This window comes from Cyrtonyx montezumae, unplaced genomic scaffold (assembly GCF_038088225.1).
Source record: "Cyrtonyx montezumae isolate F1298 unplaced genomic scaffold, pur_monq_1.0 scaffold_26, whole genome shotgun sequence".
In the NCBI taxonomy this organism is placed as follows: Eukaryota; Metazoa; Chordata; class Aves; order Galliformes; family Odontophoridae; genus Cyrtonyx; species Cyrtonyx montezumae.
Window position 1 is genome coordinate 4,093,182 of NW_027072003.1, and position 18,302 is coordinate 4,111,483.

An 18,302-nucleotide genomic window follows, 5' to 3' on the forward strand; every position below is an offset into this window, starting at 1 on the left:
GCCGGGCTGCCCGCCGCACCGCCTGAGCGCCTTCGCGCCGCCCGCCCCGCCGTTCCCGGGGACGGAGAGCTCCGGGCGCTGCCGCTGCGGGTTGAGGAGAACGTGGGCCACGCCGCAGCGCCCCGCTCGCGGGACCGGCGGAGGGAAAAGAGAAGGGATCCGTCAGGCGGGTGTCGCGGGCGGCGCGGCGCGCGGCTAAGGCCCCCGGAGGGGTCCTTCGCTGACGGAGACGGAGGGAGCGGAGCCGCGGGCGCGATGAACCTGGAGCTGCTCGGTGGGGCCGGGAGCGGGGCGGGGGGGGAGGGGAGCACCGCTGCGCGGTGAGCCCGGGTTGGGGGGGGGGGTGGGTGGCCCTCGGGGTCCGCCTCGCTCAAACGCTGCCTTTGCGTTCCGTTGCAGAGTCCTTCGGCCAGAACTACCCCGAGGTAAGGGCCCTCCCGCCCCGCGGGGCTGCCCCCGGCCCGCAGCGGCACTGCGCGGCGCCTTGACCGCCCCCCATTCCCCGCAGGAAGCCGATGGCACGCTGGACTGCATCAGCATGGCCCTGACCTGCACCTTCAACCGCTGGGGCACGCTGCTCGCCGTGGGCTGCAACGACGGCCGCATCGTCATCTGGGACTTCCTCACCAGGGGCATCGCCAAGATCATCAGCGCCCACATCCACCCTGTCTGCTCCCTGTGGTGAGAGAGGGCTTTGTATTTCCTGCGATGCTATAACTTGGTGTCACACCCACTCAGGTTGCCCAGGGCTCATCCAGCCTGACCCTGAGTGCCTCCAGGGATTGGGCACCTGCCCTTGTCCAGGCAGTAGTGCCAGGGCTTCACTGCCCTCTGAATGAAAGATCTCTGCCCAGCGTCTTATCTAAATCTCCCCTTTTAGTTTAATGCCATCCCCCATTGTCCTGTCCCTTTCAGGCTATATAAAAAGATGCTCTCTTTTAGGATAGTTCCCTTTAAGAGGGCGTGAAAATGTGACACACCTGTGAAATTTTGTTGGTACTAGAGTTCCAAAGTTGGTTTTCAGGCCAACGGATTCACAGCCTTTAATCCTTAATATGAGACCTGCTAACTTAACACGCCCATCAGTGGACACGTTTTGTGTATTTAAGGAATAGCTTTCACCTGAACTGTCCCTTCCCTCTGTAGTTGGAGTCGGGATGGCCACAAACTGGTGAGTGCTTCGACTGATAACATCGTGTCGCAGTGGGATGTGCTGTCTGGAGACTGTGACCAGAGGTTTCGATTTCCTTCACCTATCCTGAAAGTTCAGTATCACCCCCGAGACCAGTAAGTCCTGTGAAAAAAGGGCTGGATACTCTTGTTTTGGTAGAATTAATGATGATGAGAACATTTTTGCTGGAGTTTGAAGGGTGTTTCCCAAATGTGGTAGATCCTTTCAGAATGTTTTCTTCGTTGGGTCAGGGCCCCGACTTGGATTGGTTGTGGCTCTTTTCCTTTTGAAAGGAAGGGAGGAGAGTAAACGTGGGAATGATCTTTAGAATTGGGTATAAAAATGTCTTGTTGAGTTTAGAAGTTACTGCACAGACATAGAGAAGCCTTCAGAAAAAGAAAGGAAATGAAAGCAGACACTGGCTTCACGTCACTTTGTAGTGTAAGAAGGAAAGACTGGATAAAAGACAGCATCACTGCCTTTTTCTACATAGGTTGCCTTTTTTTTTCTACCCCTAAATGCAGAAGCTTCTTTTCTGGAGAAGAAGCTGTGAACTCTTCTGCCTTTGCTTTGCAGAAACAGAGTTCTGGTTTGTCCCATGAAGTCTGCACCCGTGATGCTAACGCTGTCAGACTCCAAACACGTTGTGCTTCCTGTGGATGATGATTCTGATCTCAACGTTGTGGCCTCCTTTGACAGGCGAGGGGAATACATTTATACAGGCAATGCCAAAGGGAAGGTGAGACTGTAGCAGGAGCCCTGGGTGCAGTAGCTTAGATTACTTGCTGTCTTCATCAAGATGTTTGATGTTTCTGGGTTGCATTCTTTGTTTTAATCTAGCAGTAAGGCTTCCTGAATGTCTTCTGAATAATTGATGTTGTGTTGTTGCGACCGTGTTTCATCTTTGAAGATCTGTAGCATATAGATCTTTGTCTGAGTGAGGTCTTTGTGTTGCTCTTGTCTTTGACTATATTTGTTGGATCCTTTTCCAGTGTAAATAAACCAATGTTTATGTCGCAGAAGTGTCGCAGAAACTGTAGTAGAAACTACAGTAGCAGAGTTCCAACTATTCCTGTGTAGATTGCTGAGGCTTCTGTTGTCAGGGTTAGTAGTTATGTGAAAGGTGCTAAAAGGGGAGCGAGGGATAATGAGATGCTGATTGCCTTCTGTTTCCTTAATCTTCAGATCTTGGTGTTAAAAACAGAAACTCAGGATCTTGTTGCTTCCTTCAGAGTGACAACTGGAACCAGCAACACCACAGCTATTAAATCCATTGAATTTGCTCGGAAGGGGAGGTGAGCTTCTTCATTTCTCAAGTGGTATTTTTAAAGGTGAACTGAAAGCTACGGGCTGTACGAGGCCTTAAATAATACAGCCTCACACAATGCATCCTGGTCCTTTTTACTTTGTTTTAATGAATGCAATGCATGTTCTGTGGTGTTCTTCCCACAGCTGCTTTTTGATAAACACAGCTGACCGGATAATCAGGGTGTATGATGGCCGTGAAATTTTGACCTGTGGGCGAGATGGGGAGCCTGAACCCATGCAGAAACTGCAGGATTTAGTGAACAGGTGAGAGGTGGTAGAATGAGTGGTCAGCCTGCCTTGAAATAGTTGAGATTTGTGTGTTCTGTGCCTGTGGGATTCTGCGTGGAGCATAGCTCAGTGACCTACTCAGTGGATGAATGTTTTCATTTGTAACATGAGTCACAGTTTGATTAGAAACGTAAATGTTATTTGTGCATGGGAAGATGTAAGGTTAGGGTCTGAAGTGCAGCCTCATTGTCCTCCATCTTCCACCTGTAACACTCTTTTATGATTTCTTTTTTCTCTGCATGCAGGACACCGTGGAAGAAGTGCTGTTTCTCTGGTGATGGTGAATATATCGTGGCAGGTTCTGCACGGCAGCATGCTCTCTACATATGGGAGAAGAGTATTGGAAACCTGGTGAAAATCCTCCATGGGACCAGAGGAGAGCTGCTCTTGGATGTAGCAGTAAGAACACTGCCAGCTACTGCTCAGTTTCTTCTTTAGAAGTCTAAGCTTTCTTAATTGCATTTACCAGTTAAGCTTCTCCTCTTTTCTCTTTCAAATAAACCCAGTGGCATCCTGTCCGACCCATCATAGCTTCTATTTCCAGTGGTGTTGTGTCCATATGGGCTCAGAATCAAGTGGTAAGTGTTTCACATTGTTTCTCTAAGAGGATTCCCTGGTGCTCTCCTAACAGCCTGAACAGTTGCACGTTGAAGTCCTGCATTAAATCCAACTCAGCAAGCTCTCTAGCCTCACCTGCCTAACTCAAAAGACGTTTGCCATCTTGTTGATGTGAGCAGGGTACTTTTATTTCCTCTGCTGAACTTGTGTTAAGTCCTGAATGTGATCTTGGGGTCGTTTGATGTGGGAATGGTGTCATTCTGAATGTGTAGCTGAAGCACTGGAAATCTGAACGAGCCCAAACTACTGTGGCTAAATATTAGTAATTTCTAATTAGCCATGAGACTGCAGAGATGATTTAGGCTTGATTTCTGAGGTCTTGCACGTGGCTTGGGGGGGTTTAACACAGAATGAGATTGCAATTGCATGGATCCTCACTGTGGCAGCTGCACTGTGTTAAAGCTCATCGTGAATTTGTGATTTAGGAAAACTGGAGTGCCTTTGCACCTGATTTCAAAGAGCTGGATGAAAACGTGGAGTATGAAGAGAGAGAGTCAGAGTTTGACATTGAAGATGAAGATAAGAGTGAACCAGAACAGACAGGTACTGTGTAAACTGCTTTGTTGTGTAGTCAGCAGTTCAGGTGTTACCAAAGAATTGTTAATCCAAATTTGTATGAGCATAATAATAATTCAAACTGGTGGTGGTGGGAGTGTATGAGCAGTGAATGTGGATCGGTAGTGGCACAATTTGACCACTTGGTGGTGCCAAAAAGTTGTGCACTGGGGAAGGCTGTAGTTGGTGTAGAAAGAGGAGATTTCTTCCAGGTCTCATTACCAGCACTTCTCATATTGAAAGTGTTTTTCTCTTAAAATGTAGGAGCAAAGCATTGAAACCACTTTTATCACAGAGCTCTTTTAATGAGAACAATGCAGCATCTGATACTAAAAACCTGATAGTGGTGAGGGGAAATGCCTCACGTGTGTCTGCTGCAGTTCTCATTCCTGCACGCTTAGGCATAGATGAGCACTCCCATTCCTTCTGAACTATTTGCTTTTTTTCCTTTCTTTCATTAATTCTTTTTTTCCCTGCTCCTCAGGGGCTGATGCTGCAGAAGATGAAGAAGTGGATGTAACTAGCGTGGATCCCATTGCTGCCTTTTGTAGCAGGTAAAAGAATAATGTTGTTTGAAGTGTGAATACAAAATGCATCACTAACGTTCCCCTGTAACAGCTCTCTCCATACCCTTAGGTTTTTTGTGTCAGATAAAAAGTGTTACTTGTGTAAAAAACCATTTGCAGAGACTGTGGTCTGGGTTTATAAATGAGGAGAAACAAGATATTGAGGCCTCCTAGTTTGAAATGAAAGCGTGCCTTCTTGTTTTATAGTGATGAAGAGCTGGAGGACTCCAAGGCACTGCTTTACTTACCCATTGCTCCTGAAGTGGAGGATCCAGAAGAAAACCCCTACGGGCCTCCACCTGATGCTGTTCAGAGTTCCTTAACCGATGAGGGTATAGGATCTGAGAAGAAGAGGCAGTCCTCCTCCGATGGACCTCAGGCACCAAAGAAGAAGCCCAAAACCACCAACATAGAGCTACAAGGAGTACCTAATGATGGTGTGTAGAAGCTGCCACTGTTTCAGCACCAGTTCTGCATCTGGTTCTGCATTTCTTAGCTTGGCTCAGTCCAAAGGCAAGAAGTGCAGGAGGTTGCTCCTTAATTCTCATTCCTATAAAGTTATTTACTATAACAATTATTCGTGGCCACCCACTCTGCAAAGTTTGCAGGTGTTTTGCAGACTAGAAATGAGAGCAGCCATCCTGAAGCTGTAATTTTCAACACTGTTTGTATTTAACCCCTGATGTAAGCATCCAAAGGGCTAACTCAGTGTGGTAACACGTTGTTTTCCTACAGAAGTCCATCCGCTGCTGGGTGTGAAGGGAGATGGTAAATCCAAGAAGAAGCAAGCAGGCAGGCCTAAAGGATCAAAAGGTAAAGACAAAGATTCTCCATTTAAACCGAAACTCTACAAAGGGGACAGAGGTGCTTTACCTCTGGAAGGAGCAGCGAAGGGTAAAGTGCAGGCGGAGCTGGGACAGCCTTTGACAGGTAAGGACCCACTGTGAGCGTCGTTGCTTGCTTGGTGGCCTTGCAGAGTCATAGCACTTTGTCTTCCCAAATGGCACTTGCTCACTGGATGTTTAGCTGCTGTTGAGGACAGGCAGACGTTTGCTTCTCTTGTTTTCAAAGTGGAAGTGCTTTCAGTGTCTGTAATAAAAGCAATATCCGTGCATGTGTCGATGCGTGTGAGGAGCACGCTGGGGTTTTATAGGGTTGGCATGCTGGTTCAAATGGAGCATTTCTAACAGTTTGTTTGACAAATGGAGCCCGGGATAAAATTCTGGAGCTGCATTTTGTAATCCTGGCTGCATAGTGAGTCAAATTCCAGCAAGTGCAACGGCTGTAAAAGAAGACAGATTTTTCTTGGATCATTATTCTGCGTTGTTTCCTTTATGACCACGCTTTGTTGGTTATTTATTAGAACAGGACGTGCTGTCACCTTTGTTAGGACCCAGACTTTGAGTCTCGGAGTGGGACTGGCTCTCAGCTGGTGGCTGTTTCCCATCTGTCTCATTTACTGCTCGAGCCTGGTTGGGAAATGCTCATCCAAGTGTAGTAAAGTACACGTTTGCATTAAATGGTGTGCATTCTGGTTTTGAGTGAGAGCCCATGGTTGATACAGAAACAGATTCAAAGATGTGATGTCACTGGTATATCAAGCTTTGCATTTCCTTGAACTCAGCAGCTGCTGCTATGGATTTTAGACTGCACAGAACTGTTTGGGGTTTTTTTGCTTTTACCCCCCCCCCTCCTTCTCTCCCTGCTGGTCCTGTGTTACCCCCCGTGTTTTTGCTTATCATTTCCTGTGCAGTTGTTATAGACCTTTTTGTTTCTATGAGACAACTGTGGAATTTAATTTGCTATTTCTACTGAGCTTGGGGTGTGCATCCTACCAGCAGACTTAGCATTGGGTTTTTGGGCAGCATGGAGACAAAATTCTCTTTTCCTATGACCAAATGGCTTGAGTTTAGACCCCCAGTTCCCTGCTTTCTTTCCCCACCCATTGGAGTTAGTAGAGCTTTTTCAAACGTCAGCATGTAAGGGTGTTTTCACACTGTGGTGGTGTTCAGCTTGATTGAGCTAGAGACAACTGATGTCCCTTTGATGCAGTTCTGTCTCAGTGGGATCTGTTACTGTGCTCCCTCATATAGTGCTGTTGATTTGAAAGGATCTAACAGATCCATGCAGTAGATCCCATCACTTAGTGCTGGAAGTGTCTACGTGAGTCACACAGTGAGTCACAGGTTGCCCTCTGGAGGAGCCCTTCCTTGGCTCTCAGCACTCACATCAATCTTCTAGTCCGTGGACTTCACGTCTGCCTTTTGTTCTCTTCATGACTTGCACTTGCAATGTCTATTTTGAACAGCCAGTTTTCCTTTGGGCCCATCCACGTGCAGATTGCAGTGACCCTCTGCCTGCACCACTGGAGCTGGGCACACTTCTCTGTCTCTGTTGCACGAAGCTGTTAGCTCTGCTCATTCTGGAACCGATCACTCACAAGCATTTATTCTCTGGGAGCTGTGTGGCTGGGGCCTGGCACGTCACGTTGTCAAAGCAGCCATGTCAGAATTGGTTTTCAGTGACAACAAACTGGGAAGCTTGATCTGTTGTGCAGTTTTAGAGCAAAGCCTTTGCAGCAGTCTTGTTTGACTCGAATGTGGGTGGAGCGTGTTCCTCTCTGTTATGGTTTTGCTTTGAGGTTTTGGGTTTGGGCAATGCAAACTTTTTCCAGCAGGTAAGTGTGCTCGTGCCACTGCAGGATAAAAGCTCAGAGACCCTGAACCACCTTGTCTGTGCCCGTGGTCTCAGATACAAAGGTCTTAACTTGTCATAGGTGGTGTCTTGTTGATTGTGTCTCATTGTGGAAGGAATCTAGGACACCACGTTCCTTTTTATCATTTATTTCAGAGGATGCTTGCACCACGTGCTTTCTGATAATGTCTGGTGGAGTTGGATGATTTATTCTTCACCTGTCTTTGATCTCTTTAGCAGGTGGTGCCATCTCAGAACTGTTATGAAGACCCTCTTCTTTATCTTCCTCTGTTCTTTCCTGTATTGGCGCCATAATGTGGAAAATAGATGAAGCAGTCAGAACGGACTGACTTTAATACAGCAGCCTGATTGTTCATGGATTCAGGGAATGACTTTTGTAAGAAATGAGTATTGAAGGGGAAACGGCCTTCGTTCTTCCTTTAATTGCCTCTTCATTGAACAGTGTGAGATGCTGACTCTCAGGTCATGCAGTTTGCAAAGAGACTGGACTGCCTTCGTGTTGGCACGTGTGGCGTTCTGCACTGAGCTGGTACCCGACACTCTGCCACTCCAGAGCTAATTACCATTGTCTTTTAAGTAATATTTTTTGTTCCTGGATTGAAGAATCCCCAGAGTGTGTGTTTTTATTCCTGATACCAATGACTGTGTATCCTACCAACTTCCCTTTCTTTGCTTTAAATTCCCATCTCGGCGAGTTGTAGGCCCTTCTGTGCCAGCTGCATTGCCTTGCAGCTTTCGTTAGCTCAGTGTGATGTCTTCTGTGCTGACATGCTTAGTGAAACTGCTGCTGATTATGTGCCAGGTTTGATTTCATCTCAAGTGGATAGAGACCTAATGTGAAGAATCAAGACACCCTCTGAAGTCTGCGAAGAATGAATTCTCACGTTAATATTCTGGACATGAAGGATGACTGCTTATGGGAAGAGGAGCACGTGGAAGTAGCTCGAGATAAAATACAGTCTGGACAAGTGCGTATAAAAGGAGTGATGTGAGGAGGAGTGTTGGCAGTGTCCTTCTGTCCTCACAAGTGTGTTTATTCTGTTTCCATTGAAGATGCCCCACCAGGAGCACTGTTTCCTCCTTAGCTGGTATACACTGTTAGTTAGAGAAGGAGCAGCCAATATTCATCCTAACTGAAATGCTCTTTTTCCAGCTGTCCTTCCAGGACTTAAAGGTGAAATGAATAATGCTGTGATTGTAGAAGACAAACATACAAATCATGAATTTTTTTGAAGTGCTCTTTTTTTTCCCCCTGTTTCTGAATTGAGAAGAGAAGGTGAATGCTCACAGCTTAACCTTTCACTTGTAACATTTTCCTTGTGGGAATGGGAAAGAGACCCTTGTCTCTGTCTGGTGCCTGCAGCTGGATCTTCCTGTACCAGATCAGCATCTTGCTGCAAGAAACTTTTCATTCCCAGTGCCCCTTGTTTTGTAGAGGCCTTCAGAGTTCCTATGTAATTACCTTCAGGTTTTCCCCAGGTGTAATTATTGAGGTTACCACCGAGTATTCAGATTTTCCAAGTATCCTGCAGACATGAAAAGCTGAGGAGTCATGAGGAGAGGCATTAATTTGCAGTGGGAGGTGTGCAGTGGAAACGTGATACGGAAGCAGGGGAGGAGAGGAGTTAAATCAGGAGGATTTCCAAAACTGCTGTTTTCATTTCCCGCTTTGGTACAGTGATCTGCTTAGTGACATTTGTTCCCACGTGTGTGGCATTGGTTTCCTTTGTTCTTTCTGCTTATAGGATGACTTGCATCTCCTCTGGAACACTGTTCTGTCAAACCTGCCCGTACGTGGTGTGGCTGAGTGCAAAGGCTTTACAAGATACACAGGCAATGGCTCTCCTGGTTGCTTTAAAGACAATTGTTTGCTGCAGACTCCAGCCTTTGTTTCTGTTAAAACCTCTCTGTACAGTGTGTATGCCCTTGGTTTGTCCTCTTCTCTCTTTTATTTTATTTTTTGTACAATACTGATCGGATCCTGGCTTGGTGGTAGCATATAGCACTGGTGTTAGGTTTGTGTCTGTAAATAAAGAGCTCTGTTTTATTTCCTGAAGTCATGGCTACGTCTTGGCTTCTCCACACTTAAGGATGGCTCACGTTGTGATGTTGCCAAGGAACCCTGTGGTACAGCTCTGGTGCAAACATTAACGTACTGTGCCTTCAGCACAGCCCATGTGTTACGTTTGGTTTTATTATTATTACTACTTCTGTGGTGTGGCATTCTGTTGGTGGTGTCTTTTCGACACCATATCCCCCATAGGAGGAATACCTGAGTGCAGTGCAGGAGCTCTGAGATGTGCTGGAAGGGGACTGAACACGGAGCATGCTGGGTGCACAGAGCATCTCCACGGGAACAGACTGTGTGAGACAAATGTGCTCCATCTCAGAAGGAGTTTTGTTTTGTTCTTAATAAATCAAGGGATATTAGAGAAGGAAATCCTTTCTGCATTCCGTAATTGGCTCTGATTATTGAACTGGTTTGACCATGGTTTTAACACCATCAGAAAGAAGCAACTTTATTCCAGAGAGCTTTTCTCAGTGCTTCTTTCTTGCAGGATGCCCTGAGGTTGGTGCTGTTGAATCCCATCCGCTTTCCCACCAGGCAGAGCCCCAGCTCTGCTCACCTCTCCTCTGATCTCTGGATCCATGTCAAAGTCTCTTTCTCCTTGTCTTGGTCCTCCTCTGGGAAGGACTTCAGATTTTGGGATAAGTGCATGTAGAGCAGAGCTGTACAGGAGCTATGTGAGTCACTGCCATTTCCTTGTGCTGAACGACATCGTTTTAGAGGTTGCAGTAATTAAGAGGTATTGTTCTGGAGTTTGTTGGGAAGATGAAACTGGAACAGTACTGTGGAAATTCATCTGAAATAGCATGGAAATGTCAGGGAGTAGAAGGGAGGACTCAATAAGTCAAGCAGATCCCAGTTGCTGGGATACAGTGGATTCTGCTGCCTAGGAGCTGGAACTCCTCGTTGGCATTCTGACCCACGCAGGGATGTGTTGCTCCTTCCCTTCCTAATCTGATCCCTGCCATGAACACCCTCAGGAGCAGCTGCATCCTTGGCCTCCTGCTTTATTCTTCCTGCCTCCCGTTGGCAGCTTCCTTTCCAAAAGTGACCATCCCAGCAGAGCTGCAGTCCATGGTGGCTAAAATCTCGGTGAACTCCACGTCGTGCAGCGTCACCTGCGGGCTGGGCTTCCAAGAGGAGGAGATGTGTGAGGTCACACCGGCGGGTGAACGCAAGAACTGCACCACACTCCGCTCCCACTGCACCACCACGTGGGGCTGTGGGTTAATTCACTTCACCATCCCCGAGGGCAAACCCTTGGTGCTCAGCTGCCTGACCTCAGACGTCATCGATTTAGGCATCAGAGGGTACAGCTGGACATGGAAGATCGCCCGGGGCCTCATCACCATGAACGATGTTCTGTTTGTCCCTTTCAGGAACCCTGGCTTTGCTGTCACCTTTTCCCCGACCAAAGAGTCCAACGCGGGGACGTATCGCTGCGACGTGCACTTGTTGAAGACATTCAAGATCATTAAAAGGATCTACTTCGGGGTCAGGGTGATCCGGAGTGACTTGATGGACCTGGACTTTGCCAAATCCTTGACTTGGGAGCAGAAGCTGGCAGCCAGAAAGGAGGAAGGGATCGAAGCCAACAGCACCCTCGTGGACGTGGAGGAGAAGCTGCACTTCTGGCAAAGAAAATCATTTCTTCAATCCCTGATAGGAATTGGAAGTGGACTGGTAGGAGTTGTCATAGTGAGCGTAGCTATCCACCGCTTGCAGAAGATGTTGAGAAGCAAAGGTGCAGAGAATCAGACTCAAATCTAACACCATTTCTTACCTCTGTCTCTCATTTTAACGAGCAGAGCATCATCAGTGTGGGTGCAGTATGTCACCGTGAGCTCTGCAGTTGTTTTCCAGCTGTTGGGTTGGAGAGTTCGGGGTTTTATTTTGTAGCTAATACCTTGGGACCCTACTTCTCCTTCATTCCCTTGAATTTCTTCTCCCTCGCTCAGGTTTGTGACGCAGATCCCTGGGGTTGGTAGCTGGCACTCTGCAGCAAGAGGTGCAAAGAAGTGAAGACCTCAGCAGAGCCCAAGGTCTGTTTTGGGGAGCGAGGAGTGCTGGGAGGAGGCGAGCCACTGCTCCCTGCTGCCTCTGTTTGTTTGTCTCCTGCTTCAGAAAGCTGAAGCATCATCAAGCAGTGGTTGGGAGCTTCCACTCTTCCCTTTGTAGTTCAGAACAGCGAGGCAGGGAGCATTAGGCAGCGCCAGCACATCTTCAATTTGAGCACTGCAGCTCAAGGAGCATAACGCGGTGGTTTTAATCACGACTCAGAGCTGAGCTCACTCTTAAAATCTTTAAAGAAGGAGGAGAGGGAAGAGTTCAGTGGGCTTGTGGCTCGCTCGTTTTCCTGGTGACTAATAAGTACAAAGCATGCAGCAGCACTGTAGGGAGCATTGTTTCCCCATTGGTAGCAGAATCCGCAGAGGGACCCATTAAGTGCCTTCTCTTTCTGCTTCCTGTCTTTATTTTACAGTAAACAACTCTATTTACTCGTTCTGTTTCCCTTTTTTTTCCCTTTCCTTTTCCACGAACTGAAGTACAGGAATGCACCACACATCCAATTCTGGGGGAAGTAATGATAGGGCTCTGCTATTTAAGATCAAAGCATGCCATTATTTTTTTGCTTTGGACCAGGATGCTTTAATGGAGGAAGAGCCAGATATACAAGGAGACACCTTATTTGCAGAACATCCTATTTAAGAAAACAACAACATCAGGCTGGAACATAGCAAGCCATGTCCAATTAAGTGGGTAATAGGTATATCTGGGTAATGATCCTCAGCCTGTGGGGTTGTCTGTATCTGAGTGGGGAAGTGAAGCTGTTAGCAGCCTTGGATTCTCAGTGGGTTGTTTGCTGGGTTCTGTGGGAAGACTTCAGCGGGCACAGCCGTGGGCAGAGGTGTGTGGATGTTAGGGGAGCTGTCCTGCAGTGCCAGAAGGTGCCCCTGCTGCACGTGGCAGGCTGCCTACAGGCAGGGTGAGGGGGGTCAGCTCAGCCTTCTGCCCACCCCTACTCCACCCCTGAGCGAACCCCATGCGAGGCAGACCCAGGCTTTGGTTCCTCCTTGTCCTCTCACCCGCAGGGAATCTCCACTTTCCAAAGCAGCAGCACTGACACGGAGCAGTGCACACCCACGTGTAGGACACCTCGAGGAGCCCGCTGCGTGCTGGCTGCCTTCATCCCACCCAGATCTTTCCTGTCCTTGGCTTTCTCGGCGTGCATCCTGGGATATGCACGCACCAGATCTGCAGGGCTCGTTTTGCTTCTGAATGTAAAGAAGCAGACAAGTGAGCTCTGTAAGCTACAGATACCCACCACGGGGTCGAGGAGGCTCTGGTTCTGCGTGGGGTGAGACCTCCTCGGGTCCTGTCTGGGGCTGGAGTACCCTCTGCATAGCAGGAGCAGGCAGATGCTTCGTTGGGAGCTAGTGGTAAAAACCCACAAAGAAGCCGTCCCATCTGGAGGAGTCCCCTCGCACTTTGTCATGCAAATATAGGGCTTGCTTCCCGTGGGCAGCTGGGTTTTAGAAATGCAGAAAGATGACATAAAAGATCCGGGACCATCCGTTTGCTCAGTGCTGATGAGGAGGTCAAAGTGGGAGCCGAAGAGTCCTTCATCTTTTGATTGTACGCTCCCTCTTTTCACCAAGGGGAGGCAGTTGCCCGGGGCAGGGAAGCTGAATATGTTTTTGTAATATTTTATGTGATGGACAGCACAGCTCCAGCACCAGGAAGGGCAGGACAGGGCCTTTTGCTGCCGTTTGAAATGATGCTTTCCCCTCCATGCTTCGACTTTGCCTCTTCCCCCCCCCCCCCAAGTAACCGTCTGAAGTGGAGAAAAACGCATTTATTTTCTGCTGTGAATTTTGTAGTGCGGTGCCTCGGCTGTTTTCTCCTCTGTACCTGCAGTTGTTCCTCTGCCCCACCTGGAGGAGGGGGCTGCCTGCACACCCCTCCCCACACCAGGCTTTCTGTGCCACAAACTTCTGCCTCCTGCCGATGGGCCCAGGTATTAGGAAGCAATTAGAATTGCACATGCTAAAGCCAAACAGATTGTGTGAGGGAGGAAGTCAATTTGCTAATGGCATTAGCACTTGGAAAGAAGGAGGCAATAACAGAATGGTGAGGCACAGGCAGCTGTTTAAATTGCTGTTAGCTACTGAAGCTTATCTAAATTGAATAACTAGATTGCCTTAACTGCTGGAATTTGAATGGTAGCTAAGAGGAAAACAACCCCCATATGCTTCTTTTACACCGAGCCCGGCTCCTCCATCCTCTGCACGCTGATCTGTGTTAATTCTTTTGCTTGGTCTTGCAGATCTGCTGGGGTGCACTGAGCAGTACGGCTCTGTTGCCTTCTTGTTCCCCTTTTCCCAGCACTCCTCCTTCACTGCTGCTCTCCCCTCCTTGGCTCATTTGTTAATATCTCATTTGCTGCACACCTCCCCTCAGCCTCACTCAGGATGGAGGCAGTGACAGAAAATGTGGCAGTTTGCTTCAGTGACCGTCGGTTTCTTAGGACAGCTTTCCTGGCTGGGTGTTTCAGAGTGTTTTACAGCATAACAGAGGCTGTGGTTGGGTGGGAGCAACAAGTGGGCTCACAAATGCAGCAGCACGGTGCAGTGCTCAGCGTGGGGCCCAGCTCAGGTGCCTGCATACCTCCTGGAGAGGCTTTTAGGAGGTGAAGTGTAAAAAGCATTGCTTGTGGCTAAGACGTGCATGTGAATGCACTGTAACCACCTGCAAAACAGCCCCCCCCCCCCCCCCCCTCCTTCCCCACCCAAGGAAGGATGCTTTTGTAAACCAGGGAAATTCAGATTGCTCTCCCTTTTCTTTTTGCTGCCTCTCTCCCAGCACGTGTGCACTGAAGGCTGTTGATGTTTTGCTCTCCCCCCCACCCCCTGCGTTCCTCCTGCAGCTTTTTGGCAGTGGCTTCTGCCCTGACATCCTGCAGACATTTGTTCACTTGTTGCCTGTCTCCAGTGATAGCAGCGTGGAGCTTTGGAGCGTGTGAACAAAGCAGTGTCTTTTGCTGAAGCGTGCTGAACACTGATGGGATTTTTGGGTCCGTGTATTATCTCAGGTGAAAGAGAGAAAAACAAATCCACTGTTGCAACACTAATCCCAAGCAGGGCCGTGTGGGTTAGAAGATGTTGAGTCAGGTGTACGTGAGAAGGAGGGGTTTCGGTGCTTAGCTCTGTTCCCGTGGTTTGAACCTTCACCAGTTCACAGAAGGGGAATGCTGAAACACCACAGCAAGGGCTGTGCTCACAGTGCCTGTGTTTGGAAGCCACGCATGGATCTCACTGTTAGCTGCTAGATGTCACTGAGCTCCGCTGGGGTCACAGTATGAGGCTCTCCTGGCTGTCTCTGTGGGATCTGTGGTTGGGGTGGGTGGAAGCAGTGCTCGTAGCATCCCCCATCCGTGCAGCACGGGTCACTGGTGTGCTTTCAGCAGGACCCCTCTGTGCCCGAGATGACACATTTGCCCGTTTCATCTCACGATGTGCAGTGGTATTTAATGATGGCACTTGAGAAAACAGAAGTGCACTGGGGGCCATTTGTCTCCGTCCTGGCCGCTCCCTGCTGCGTGCTTTAATGATGCTTCCCCCACCTTACAAAGCCCCTCTGCTGCCACAGTCCCTGAGCTCATTACGGGGCTGCAGGGAGGAGCAGACTCACCTGCGGCCCCACACAGTGTGGGGCAGAGGGGCCACAGCCTGACGTGGACTGAACGCAGCTGAGCCAGCATCTGGGACCTCATCCTGCCCTCAAGCCAGGGCTGAGTGTGTTGTATGGCCAGATATACTCATCCCCTCAACCCCTGGGAGCTCCTCAGGAAAGGAGCTCCATCCTTCCCCCTCCGCCCTTCCCCCTCCACCCTTCCCCCTCCATCCTTCCCCCACTGGTGCTCACCCTCACACTGCACCATTCAGACTCGTTGGAGCTGGAAGCAGCAGTTCCCTACGGTTGCTGATGCTCAGCCCCCATCTTGCTGCCCACTCTGACTCCAGCACAACCACAGAGCTGTGCCACGCACCACTGCTCCGTCCTTTGGCGTCCGTCCCGCAGGTGAACGGGTTTTATTTAAGGCCAGAAAGAAGGGGAGAGATGAATTAATCTGACAGAGCGTAGAGCGGGTGATTTCATGCTGCGCTTCCTGCCACGGTGGAAATGATTTTGTGTAATGTAAGTGAACCTTTGCGAGCCTGCTGGGCTCAGGGATATCCTTCCTGGAAGAACTCCAGTCGGGGTTTAAACACTGCGATGGGTGATGAAGGTTTTTTGGCAAGCTACCCCCAAAATCAATTACCTTTTCTGATAATGAGCCACGTGAAATTTCTGACTTGACTTTTCTAGCATTCCTCGCTTGCCGTCGTGAAAAGCACGTTGAATGAACGGATCTAAGCAGACCCCCAACACCTGCAATTCCTTGCCCCCAGGGCAGCCTCTCTTCCCACCAGACATCACTGTCTGTGGGATAGAATCAGAGTTTACTGTGTCTTAACTGCAGGGGTCTCCTGTCTGTGGGGTCCCATTGGTGGTCAGGGAAGGAAAGCAGTGCAGGGCTGGGGGGATCCTGAGAGCTCCCATTATTAATCGCCCTTCCAGAAGGACTCCAGGCTCCAGCAGTTGTCTAAAGACTCTGTAGATCTTTATTTAAGAACTGCGTGCTACTGTAGCCAATAAATAAGCATAATTACAGTAAATACAGTATGCTTACAATGTTCCCCATTTGTCTTCCTTCAAAAAAATAGTCTACGAGCAAGTTGTTGAGAGGAAAGCTGCCTGGGTGCAGTGAGGCTGGGTGAAAATATTCCTAGCATAGGGTTGGTGTGGTGGGGGACAGCTTTGCAGGATTGGAGCAGGCAGGATTCAGAGCACCTGGCTTTATGAACGGGATGCCATCCCATTCTTGAATGGGATTCGTTGCCCAGCTCCTTCCTCAGCTGAAGGGTGGGAACATCTCCCATTTGGGAACAGTGCTGAATCGCTCCTGCTGTAGCTGGGCCATTCCTCACCCAAACCCACCTGGAAGAGTGCCGAGTTCAGCCCAGACCACCTAAAACCAGAAATGCAATGTCCCATCTGTACCTTCAGTATTACCAGGTGGATTATTGCACGTGGCTTAACAAATAAATCACAGATGCTCATCTGGGAGCCCCACAGCACTCCGCCCTCATTGCTTATCCCTTCCAGTGTCCTCGTGACATCAGTGGCACTACTGAGAAGTAAGAAGGACCCTGTGAAATTGGATGACTTCCCTCGCTGAGCCATTACAGCACTGGAACAAAAACCGGGCGCTTAACTCGTCCCTGTAAGTCAATTCCTAAAGTAAATGCTCAGAGCGATTACACGTGAGGGATTGTTAATGAGACAGGAAATTGATTTGCAGCTTAATGCAACAGTGCAAATCCAGCGACCTCTGTTCAGATGCTGAAATGTGTGTTCTCCCCCGGCTCGGGTCACACTGCAAGGGGAAAACGAGCTGCCCCAGAGAAGGCAGCCCCTGCTGTCCCACAGCCACTGCCCCTGGGAGCACTCTGCTCCACCTTTGGGTGCTGCACATGGGGAATCCTCACCCTGCCCCCACCCCAGCCTGCGTCCTTGTGAGTGCCTGCAATGCTTCTTCGTGCTGATGCTTTGGGGAGCTGTGTGAGCGGGGCTGGCTGCGCTGGGTGACAGCACTGGGATGGGTTTGCTCCAGGGCTGGGGGTGGGAAGGGGGACAGCCTTGCTGAAACCTGTGCTGCTCTGAGCTGGGTGGCCTGAATCAGCCCCAAGAGCCTTCATAGCAGCAGCAGAGGGGAAACTGGAGTGACTGCTGGGGGCTGCAGTCCATGCAGAGCTGGGGTTAGAGCAGCGGTGACAGCCATCTCTGGGTCATACTTCTTTGCTTCTGTGTGTAGTCCTTAAAACGTTGCAAAAACAGAGCAGCATTTTGGTTAAATGCATGCTGATGAAGCTGTGTGTGAGTGTTCATGATTTACCTTTTCAAAAAGGAGGCATAACTTGAATTCAAATAGCCAACATTCAGCTACCAAGGGGACCTACTTGTCACTTAAGGGCTTTGGGAAATACTGCCCCATGAATTTTACATACCAGAATATATTCAGGCCATTTGCAATGTGGAGCAGTGCCAGCCAGAACATTTGAAATCCAACCATGAAGTTTTTCACTGATATCAAATGTGTCTGTGATCAACTTCAACCCATAAATACACGGAGAACGTACGGACCTTCCCGGGGAATGCTGCAGGTGGCAGCTATTGAGCCCCCAGTGGCACTGCAGCATTTAATGCTGCTTTAGCTGTGCTGTATATCATTATCCTGGGAAGTTAATTCAAGTGTTCACAGCCACTGTTATTGCTGGACACGTGTGGAAGCATCTGCTGAGGGTGTTAGTGCTGGGGACAGGCTGGTGCAGAGCCTCAGCTCCTGCACGTCGCGGGGGTTTAGCTTTGCTTTGCTTTGCTTTGCTCCCTCATCAGAGTTCATCCAGCACGTGGTCGGTCTCATCCAAGCACATTTGTTTGCTCTGCAGCTGTGCACGCATCTCCTGGAGGCACAGAGCTGTCCCTGTGCAGAACAGCTGCTTCAGCTCTGCTGGATGGGGTCTCATGTGGCATCTGTGCCCAGTGCTGGGACAGACCTCGGGGTCACAGCCAATCCGTGCTGCTTTTCCCCCCAAGGAGCTCAATGGTGTCTTCAGGACGAGGATTTCAGCTCTGTCCCACGCTGCAGAGCACAGCAGGATCCGACCTGGGCTCTTGAGCTGCTGTACCTCAGTGCAGCGGGGTCCCCTTTGGGCACTTCATTTCTTCCTTCTCCCATTTTCTCCTCTCCCAAACTCAGCAGAGCTCAGTGGGTCTGGCCACACTTTGCCTCCTCCACCGCCGGTGCCATCCATTGCTCAGACTGCCCGTGTCCAAGCCCTGATCTTCCTCACTTCGAGCTGACACCAAATTCCTCTTTCACCTTTCATCCTTTCGTGGGAGGAAGGCC

The 18,302-nt window shown here is 49.3% G+C and overlaps 2 protein-coding genes across 5 annotated transcripts; both read left to right on the plus strand.

The window, feature by feature from the left end:
* Nucleotides 1-214: 214 nt before the first annotated feature.
* Nucleotides 215-7,919, plus strand: RBBP5 (RB binding protein 5, histone lysine methyltransferase complex subunit). Of its 4 annotated transcripts, none has more exons than XM_065740434.1 (14): nucleotides 215-274; nucleotides 400-425; nucleotides 509-681; nucleotides 1,147-1,287; nucleotides 1,748-1,910; nucleotides 2,357-2,466; nucleotides 2,624-2,743; nucleotides 3,013-3,166; nucleotides 3,274-3,345; nucleotides 3,811-3,928; nucleotides 4,425-4,494; nucleotides 4,714-4,943; nucleotides 5,242-5,436; nucleotides 7,438-7,919. In XM_065740434.1, exons 1-14 carry the CDS (start codon nucleotides 256-258, stop codon nucleotides 7,464-7,466), a joined length of 1,620 nt encoding a protein of 539 aa, XP_065596506.1. In that variant the 5' UTR covers nucleotides 215-255; the 3' UTR covers nucleotides 7,467-7,919. The 4 variants fall into 4 exon arrangements, with proteins under 4 accessions (XP_065596506.1, XP_065596507.1, XP_065596508.1 ...); XM_065740435.1 differs by having other exon boundaries at nucleotides 7,441-7,919; XM_065740436.1 differs by having other exon boundaries at nucleotides 5,242-5,319.
* Nucleotides 7,920-10,164: 2,245 nt separating this feature from the next.
* TMEM81 (transmembrane protein 81) lies at nucleotides 10,165-11,731 on the plus strand. The gene has a single exon (XM_065740438.1). It carries the CDS (start codon nucleotides 10,256-10,258, stop codon nucleotides 11,057-11,059), a length of 804 nt encoding a protein of 267 aa, XP_065596510.1. The 5' UTR covers nucleotides 10,165-10,255; the 3' UTR covers nucleotides 11,060-11,731.
* Nucleotides 11,732-18,302: the final 6,571 nt, after the last annotated feature.

What these genes read in the sequence shown, in the direction of transcription:
- RBBP5 (XM_065740434.1), top strand. An exon ending in CTGCAGGATTTAGTGAACAG is followed by an intron (nt 2,744 to 3,012) that starts GTGAGAGGTGGT and finishes CTCTGCATGCAG; the next exon opens with GACACCGTGGAAGAAGTGCT. An exon ending in TATGGGCTCAGAATCAAGTG is followed by an intron (nt 3,346 to 3,810) that starts GTAAGTGTTTCA and finishes TTTGTGATTTAG; the next exon opens with GAAAACTGGAGTGCCTTTGC.
- TMEM81 (XM_065740438.1), top strand. Translation starts at nt 10,256, where the DNA reads ATGAACACCCTCAGGAGCAGCTGCATCCTTGGCCTCCTGCTTTATTCT.